General features: G+C 36.4%; 1 protein-coding gene across 1 annotated transcript; it reads right to left on the bottom strand.

Annotated features, from left to right (window-relative positions):
• Window positions 1-4876: 4876 nt before the first annotated feature.
• LOC103442364 (RNA-binding KH domain-containing protein RCF3) lies at window positions 4877-8542 on the bottom strand. Its single transcript, XM_017334544.3, has 8 exons — window positions 8345-8542; window positions 7621-8232; window positions 6884-7309; window positions 6537-6794; window positions 6128-6394; window positions 5861-5928; window positions 5420-5480; window positions 4877-5259 (listed from the first exon to the last, which is right to left on the bottom strand). The coding sequence occupies exons 2-7, from the start codon at window positions 8224-8226 to the stop codon at window positions 5435-5437; spliced, it is 1671 nt and encodes a 556-aa protein (XP_017190033.2). The 5' UTR covers window positions 8227-8232; window positions 8345-8542; the 3' UTR covers window positions 4877-5259; window positions 5420-5434.
• Between the last annotated feature and the right edge of the window lie 749 nt (window positions 8543-9291).

Genomic DNA, 9291 nt, shown 5'->3' with positions numbered 1-9291 from the left:
ACAAGATCATGTATCTTATCAATCATGCATATACGCATGAGATGACATTAACATACATGATACATCCCATATGTATATGCTATGCACATATACATATATACATATATAGATCTACAAGATTAGGGTTGATATACAAATATTGTATGGGAGCATTGTTGCCGGCAAGTCATCCTTGGCTGCACTGCATACCTCGTTCCCACATGCAAGACTTAAGATGAAAAATACCACATAAGTAGAATAATATGAAGTTCCGATATACAGTGAAGATTGTATGTGTTTGTTTGGCAGCAAAGAGAAAGAGGGCAGACTTTCCCGCAGGGCAACCAATCAAAGTAGAGTTTAACTGCAAGAAACTCAAGAAATGGAGGCAGAAGTTTAGGGTTTTTTCCCAAAGGAGAAAGACAACATTCCCGAGCAGAAAACGGAAACGAAACCCCTCTACTTATTTCAACAAGAAAACAAGCAAATTTCCCAAACAAGAAGCTGTTAGAAACAGGTAGAGAAAAAGAAGCCGATTGGACTACAAAGTCCGCTTGGCAGTGCTTGGACGAATAAGCTTTGAGCCAAGCATACATATAGAGCAAACCCTAGAACTCTACTGTCTTGCAGTTGGCTCGTTGCACGTTTTATGAAATTGGAAAAGCTGCTTTTTCTCTGTATCCAAACAGTCCTTGTATTAATGGTGTCAGATGTTGCACAGTAGTAGAGCAACCCTAGTACTGTCCGACCCGCGTCTTTTGTCCAATAGGATTTGAGCAAAAAAACGAGTAATTTAGAGGGTTCTTAGATTTGGATGTGACTTTGCATGGGTGCATAATCCAAAGAATATCGAAGCCTAAAGATCCATCCCCATCACCCTTCATGGTGCATTATTTCTAGGGAATTGATGTGCTTTTAAATTGGGAACAATATTTGACTACTAAAAAATAAGTAGGAGTTCCTACTCAAATTTTTTAATGTCTTAATCACAGAATTTTGTGCTTATAATCAGAACTGTTCATATTATAAATCACATTGTAAAGATCATCTATGCCAAAAATAAATTAAAGCTAAGGTCGTTTAGTGAATCTATTGTAGAAAATATATAAACGGTTCGTAATACTTTTACATGTATCGTTCATTTGTTTACAAACAGTTTAATGACTAAACAACCTTATTTTTAAGGGAGTTTTAACGAAACACTCACGATATAGTTCATTTTAACGAAAAATGATATTTTTACTCTAAAAAGTCACTCCTAGTACTATTAACTTACAACAAATTTTGTCATTTTGATTAATACTCAAAGTTTTCAAGCTCTTTTCATTAGTTTTTCTTATTTTTAATTTATTTTTTGTAAAGACGATCTTTATAGGATGATTTATAATTTAAATAATTCTAATTACAAACATAAAATTCTATAAATAAACAACGAATAATTTTAAGAAATTTTAAATAAAAATTTCTACTCATCTTTGAATACTCTGTTTTTAAATTAATTGGTATGGCTATCTTCAGAACGTGTACGATCGAGTAGGAATGGGTTGGTGAGGTGAGTTAATTTACTGCATTTGGGAATGCGCCGCATCCCAAGATTCCCAACAAAGTTTTAGGGCTAGGGTTTTTCTTTCACCAATGATATGACACAACTTGATTTCGATTTATCACATGACATCGCATTGGTTTGAGAAGATGCCAACTTTGATTTAGATTTCATGCAAGTCCAAATTGGAATTGGATCCTCTTCGTGGCAACGCTTCGGAATTCTAATGACTGAACAACAATCGTTGAATTTTGATCCAACGATTACAATTATTATAACTGTAGAAGAACATTCATGTTTAATCCAACGGTTCATATTGTCCAATCAGTAGGATGCCGAAGCATTGCCTCGGAGAGGATCCAATTCCGTTCAAATATATATGCATAGATATCTGTCAGATATCCAGATCCCGATATGAGTTCATTATCATAAAACTCAAATTTGGTTTAATGTTCGTAATGTGCAACAAAGTAAGAATTCAAAGTTAAAATTTAACGAATTGGCTGAGAATTGAAATCAAAACTCAAATGTTATATTATACCATCTTTAAAGGAGATGTCAAATCTTAAGTAGAATACCATGTAATCAAATTTGAATGAATGACCAAACTTCAACCGATATGTCAATCCTATATAGATTGACATATGAAACTCATATGTCAAATTTGACATACGAGAGCATCTTCAAAAATGATGTCAAAATATCCAAATTAGCACTAACGATAAAAAAGACACCAACAATATTTTCCAACCAAACAACCAAATCTGATGTGATATAACACGAAATAAAATCTCTTTGCCTCGCTGACAAATTTTACAGCAGCTTCTAATATTTTTTTAATTCATTATTAAATTTGTATCAAATCTCCAACTCTCCTCTCTCACCGGAACCTAGAATCTCAGTCGTCGCTCATCCTCCTTCTTCTTCCCTTTCTAGGAACCAAACCCAGAAACAAACCTAAAACCTCACGATCTTCGCTGCAATCCGGAGAAAGAAAATCCATGGAGTCCATCACCACACCTGCAAACGGAGTTGCAGGCCTAAAGGTAAAATCCGCTCCTCCCTTCTTCGTCGTGGTCTTCAAAGTTGGATTTTTTCTCTGCAATGGAAATTAATTCGTGTTCTTGTCTGTGCACAGGATTCTCTCTCCCGTTCCACAGTTCCTCTCGTCTTTCTCCTTCCCCTCTCCACCCTCTCCACAGTATCTTCGAATCCGGAGATTTCCCGAAAGGAGGGGCTGGGCTTCGTTTCGCATTTAAAAATAAAATGAAAATGAAAAGAAAATGGTGTAATAAAATAATAGTTTAATTTGACATATCAGGTGGAGAACATAACTTAAAAAAATGTTAAAGTGCCACATGGGCCGTCAAATTTAAATTTTATGCTTAAATTTTGATATCTCCTTTGGAGATGCTAGAGAAAACGTGATGTCAAATAATTTTTAATTATTTTATTGTGTAAGTCTCATTAATCACTAATTATAGAACTTGAAAATGTATTTTAATTGCTTTCTTTTTAAAATGGGTTCTACAAATATTATTTATAACAAAAAATATATATCGGTTAGAAAAAAAGAAAAAATCCGATATTGTCACGTCAGCTATCAAATTAACATTTAACATTTATCTTTTGACATCTTCATTAGAGATGCTCTTAGAGATCAAATTTAACTCGCGTGAGCTCCAAATTTTTATTTATTTATTATAAATGCAATATATAGGGAGGGTGAATCAAACTCAGGATCTTAAGTGCATAAAGCAAATGTTATAAACCAATTGAATTACAGTGTCATTGTCGTAAATTACACCTAAAACGAGAATTTCAATTTCAATTTTAACTAGAGATCCGCGAACTACACTTGAAATGAAAATTATATTTGTGTTTTGACCTTCAAAAATGAATTGAAGTTGAGACGTGCCAAATAGTACAATACCTATAGTGTCCCCAACTTAACCACATGTAGCACAAGATACCTAAAGACCTTGGGGCAAGTGGAAGTTGAAAAATTTGTTATAAGTTGTGACTTTTTTTTTTGCGAGATGACTGATGTAAATCTTTTTGCTTTATTTAACACGAACCCGCATATTCAACAATATATAAGACCCAAAAATAACATTTGAGTACAAACTTTCCGCTAAATTGAAGCCTTCAAGTCGAAGTACGTTTCTTTCAGGCCATAACATTGATACAGTTGATTAAACAAGTTTTTACTTTTGCTAAAAGTAATGTCTCAGCGTCACCTTTATGTTCTGCAGATGACCACTAAATTAGACGAGGGTCATCACCTTACGTGCTCATCGGCATTCCTGTCAATTTTTATTCTGTGCAAGTAAAATCGTCATCCAGCTCTTGGTCTAGTGGTACTTTCCGTCTAAACATTGAAAGAGATCCAAAGTTTGCAATAAAAAACACCGGAAAGGCAATTTCTTGATTCCCTTCAGACATTTGTGATAAACACCAAGACGCAGAAAGCAACCAAAGGCTTCAAAACACATCACACCAACTCATAAACAAGAGAAAAACTGCTGAACTACAAAAGCATGACGGGGCCGCGCCCCGACAAGTACACAACCCGCACACATCCCCTTCCCTCCAAAGAGAAAAACAAAATTGCAAAAGTCAATCCCATCCAGAGCCACTAGGTACAAACAATACGCAATAAGTTGCCGATCAGATTATGTACTCAACCAACAGAGGATATATACGCCTGCTTAAATCGTGTTTGCAACAAGCAATTCTTGTATCATGATCATGCCGACGGCATTCATTCATATAACCTGTCAAATGCGTTGTACAAGAGAGATCACATTTAACTATAGCCAGACAGTGACACGACGACCATGCATAACATAATAAATCAACCTACCACTCAGAATCGTCGAGTTTCAACCCCACAACTTTCCGACTAGGCCTTCAAAACTTAGGTCTGAAGCTCCAGCATCCATCGAGTTGGGATGTAACAAACAATTGAAAGAAACTCCAAACTTACCTGAACATGAACATGAACAAAACTGCCAGCAGCAGAACTTGATAGGAACCTTGCACTTAAATTTTGTGTTCAACCAAAAATTTCCCAGGACAGCAAATATTTCGTTGCATGGCATTCAATTTATAAAAATGCAGGCAGGTGTCTAATTAAAGCTCAAACACAAGCGCAAACACCACCAAGCACACAGCTTAAGTAATGGTAGCTACTCTAGAAACAGATCCCTCGAGTCTACTCCAATTCCACTACCCTAGTCGTGTTGAGATTGAGCTTCAATTACACATCCTCGTCATTTTTAAATCAGAACTAGTAGACCCCAAAAACAGTTATGTAGATGGATTTCACAACAGATATCGGAAACCAAAATGTAATATGAAACGATATAGAAGTGAAATCATAAATGCGTGCAGTCAGATGGTACAACAATCTGCTACATCACAAAGTAACCGGTTAAGTTTTCATGATCCACAACATATAAATTCAAACAACAAAGTAATCAAACTACATAGCTGAGAAAACACAAATACAGAGGCAACGTTGAAGTAACATGGCTTCATAATGTCAAAGTGTAACAGGAAAAACAGCAACATGGGCAGGCAAGCTGGTATATGGTTTCTAAGGAAGCTTGGTAATTTTGGTTTCTTGGACTTTTTAAGTAGATTCGTCAAGGTGGGCCATGACTATGTCATATGCTGGTTCGTCTTCTGGTTTAGGCAGACAGTAGGCTGGCTTCAGGCTTCATAGAACTCAGCTGTTTCGATGGGATGGGAAAGGCAAAAGAGGGAAAACAAGAGCATCAGAATTTTATATACAGGGAGATTGGAGAGGTTACGATTATCAAAATACTGGCCAAGGGGTAATGCCAGTTATAATAACAGACATGAAAATCTCAAAAGACAATCATAGTCTACCTGATGGGACCATCATTAAACATAGTTTCTCCTCCGAGAAACAGGGTTCTGGCTAGATAACCTGATATCATAAGCTTCAAATCAGGATTAATGCGTTTTGAGACCGGTATTCGTGGGAAAAAGAAACAGGTTACTTATTTAATAAACCCAACATTAGAAGCCTACTGCGCTCATGAACAAAGCCGGATGACTCCATTCAGAGATATTTTGTCTAAAATTCGTTAAGTGCTACTATGAAGTTCCAGAATTCATATTTTATGGATATCCAACTAGAGGTGTTCTACTGATGGTGAAGTTGTCACCTAACATTAGGGATAAATCTAGCTACTCGATAAACACTCGCAGGAAAGAGCAAAAGAACAAAAAATAAAAGGGAGGCGGGGAGCTGAAATTAAGAAGAGGCAATCCAACTAAGAAAGGACGATGAAAGAAAAGTTTTACCCAGAACTACCACTCCGCCCAGAAGAAAAACTTCCATAGGCTCCGTAAGCACTGCCGCTACCACCAATCTACATATGATATGAAGAAAAAGTGTGAGGGAACAAATGAAAATATTGGTGGTTGCACATAAAGGGTAAATAAACAAAATCAACTGCACTAAATAAAGAATCTATGAAAGATGGCACTAAGTGAAGAAGAAAACCTTTGTAAAGTGAAAACAAGTCACCTTAACTCTTAGAAGAATAGTCAAAAACTATAAAAAGATACCTGTGAACCACCATAACTTCCATAACTGTCATTAGCTGCAAAATCACTTGAGCCACCATAGCCAGCATTATATGAATGCCCACGGCCATGTCTTCTACCATCCCTACTATCATAATTTGGACCATCTGGACCATCTGCTGACACAGGAAGATAAGGCAGAACTGGCAGGAATCCCGACATTCCACCTTCCCGGTCGAAAATGTTTGCTCTTAATCTGGTAACTACTTGTATAAGAGCATCCTTAACAATATCAAGGTCTCCAGAAATCTGTAAAATGAAACCCAAAATTGTCAATATTCATACTAGCTTAATCTAGAAAATCTCTAAATGCATTATCAAAAAGAAAAAAAAATCAAAATGACACAAGAAAATACAATGGTCAGGCACAGCACCGGGAGAAAGGCTTTACCTGCACCATTTCATCATCTTCAGATGCAATTTTGGGAAGATTTTCCTTGGAAAGTATGCGAATATTAGCTTTGGTAAGTCTCCTCATCTCAGTTACAATAGCTCCACCCTTCCCAATTAGGCAGCCAATTCGTGAGGTTGGAACAAGCAGGCGGGTTGTGAATGAGACAATTCCTGAATCTCTTTCTACCTTTTCACTGCATCTGGGTTGCAAACGCACTGCTGCTTCTATAGTTGCTGAGAATGTGTCTTCAAAGAACTGAAATGGTACATGTTAAAAAAAAACAATGATGTAATATCCTCCAACGATACATCTGCATGCAAAAGACAAATGGAGTAGTAATTCACCTCTTTTGCCGATACAGTAATTAGGCAATCATCTCCTTCAGTAGCTGAACTATCAACTTTAATGACAGCCCCAGAATCCTGTCTAATTTGGTTAATTATGGTACCACCCTTTCCAATCACACCTCCAATATTTGCAGTTGGACAAACCAAGCGAATAGAAAATTCTTTTGAGGATGCTTCATCTCTTGGAGCCGAGTACAAGGAGCGTGACCAGTCTCCAACATCACCTTTGTACCCCCCTCCATAAGGACCCATCATTGGAGCAATTCCCATCAGTGGGGGACCACCAGATGGACCCATGAGTGAACCACCAGAATACATAGGCACCGAAGAAGTAAGCAAATGCTGAGATCGTGACGGGTTATCATGTAGGCGAGATGCAATTTGAAAAAGAGCCTTCTTAACAAGCGGAGCTTCCCCAGATATCTGAATCCATTATCAAGAACTTAATAAGCAATATCCAAGTCCCCACAAAACAAATAACTTGCACAAAGTGACTCCAAAGAAAAATTCTCAACAACTGCACGTCTCACAATATAATATAGCATGTTCCATCGAAATCTCTAAACAGATAAGAAAATGCAAAGCACTACTCACTTCAGCTAAAAGATGTCAAAATGCTACCAAGAAATTTACCCATTACAGATCAAAAGCGCTAAGAACCCGCATCAAATCACAAATTTAAGACATATCCATACGCAACAAAATGGCAAAGCTCAAAAATTCATTCAATCTACCTGCACAAGCTCATCAGAGTTCAAGGCACAAGAAGGCAAATGGTCTTCCTTGAGAATCCGAATCTGCGCACCGGTTTCACTTCGAATGTTCTGAACAATCTGCCCTCCTTTCCCAATAATGCAACCAATCTGATCAGACGGCACAAGAAGCCGCGCAGTCACATGGTGCCCCCCGCCACCACTACCGTCCGCTTCCTCGTCAATATTATTATGCGTGTCCTCAGCAATCACCCTATCATGGACCTTGAACAAAGCGTCCTGAGCCGGAGCCACATACGTCCCGCCATCTTCGAACCCATTCGTCTCATCGCTCGCACTGTAAATAGTAACCACCCGCTCTTCGCTGCCCGGCACCGTCTCGCCGATTCGAATCTTGGACTTTGTGTCCACCCTCAGCTGCTTCACAATCTCTCCTCCTCTCCCAATTATGCTCCCAATCTTCTTCACCGGGCACAAGTAACGGTAAACGGTGTCCTCCGCATCGATGATGAATTGCTCTCTTTCTTCGCCGGAATTTCTCCTTTTGTTTCCTCCTCCGCCGCCGTTGTCAGCGTACTCCGACTGCGAATGCGAACGTTTTCCGTAACTACTCCTCTGACCTGCCATCGCTATCTGTTTCCCAATCATTCGGTTGAAACAAAATCAGTGCGAAATCCGATTAAAATATAATTTACAACCAAAATTGGTACACAGAAACCCTAAATTGGAGAAGAAAATCGAGTACCTTTAGCACGGAGAGAGATGATGATCGAACTACCAGATTCTGCTGCCTCTGCGATTTGAAATCTTAGATTCAGATTTCTAGGGTTTTGACCGCCCTTGCTCTTCTTTTTTTGTATTACTACCATATAGACTTAGAGGAAGACCCTAAAGCTTGCGAGGAGAATAAAATATTTTGGATGCGCATCTAATTCTTAATATTATTTGATTAAAATTTTAATAGTATTTAAAGTTTAATAAAAGAAATTTGACTTTGTACACCTTATTATATTATTATTAATATTTATATTTTTATAGTTTTGACATTAATTATTTGATATTTTATGAGATTTATAATCATATAAATTTAAAATCCCTCATTATAATTTATAATACTATTAGAAACGGTTACAATAAAAAAATTCAAACATTTTGATTTAATAAATGGATAAAAACTATGTAAAAATAAGAAATAATAAATGACAAAAGAATGTATCCATGGTGTTAAAAAAATTGGTACATTTTACAAAAGAAATAGGTACATTTCACATATAACAAAGTGGTATATTAATAAAGAAGAATGTGTACATTATAAATAAATTAGGGTACAGATAAAAGATTAAAAAATTATGAGTACAAATGATTTATTTAAAAATATAGGTGCTAAAAGAAATTAATACATGGGTACAAAATAAAACTAAAAAGAAAATACTACAAATTTTAAAAAAATGTTGCAAATTAAAAGTGGATACAAACTAAAAATATAAATATATGATACAAAGTTTAGGCATAAAACATAAATATATCATATGTAATTTTTCTATCATTGATTAAATATACAATGTCACGTGACGGTATACACATGGGTACAAACACAAAAAAAACTTTAAAAAAATTGGGCACAAAAAGAAACTAATATATGGGTACAAATAAAAAATGAAAAGAAAATTGGTACAAATTAAAAAATATTTG

This window comes from Malus domestica, chromosome 09 (assembly GCF_042453785.1).
Source record: "Malus domestica chromosome 09, GDT2T_hap1".
In the NCBI taxonomy this organism is placed as follows: Eukaryota; Viridiplantae; Streptophyta; class Magnoliopsida; order Rosales; family Rosaceae; genus Malus; species Malus domestica.
Note: the sequence above shows the minus strand (reverse complement) of the source record. Positions and strands in the feature narration are given on the sequence as shown.

Coding starts and splice junctions, on each gene's coding strand:
- LOC103442364 (XM_017334544.3), bottom strand. CDS start 8,226: ATGGCAGGTCAGAGGAGTAGTTACGGAAAACGTTCGCATTCGCAGTCG. Junction 7,310..7,620: donor ACTCTGATGAGCTTGTGCAG/GTAGATTGAATG, acceptor TAATGGATTCAG/ATATCTGGGGAAGCTCCGCT. Junction 6,795..6,883: donor TTACTGTATCGGCAAAAGAG/GTGAATTACTAC, acceptor GTACCATTTCAG/TTCTTTGAAGACACATTCTC.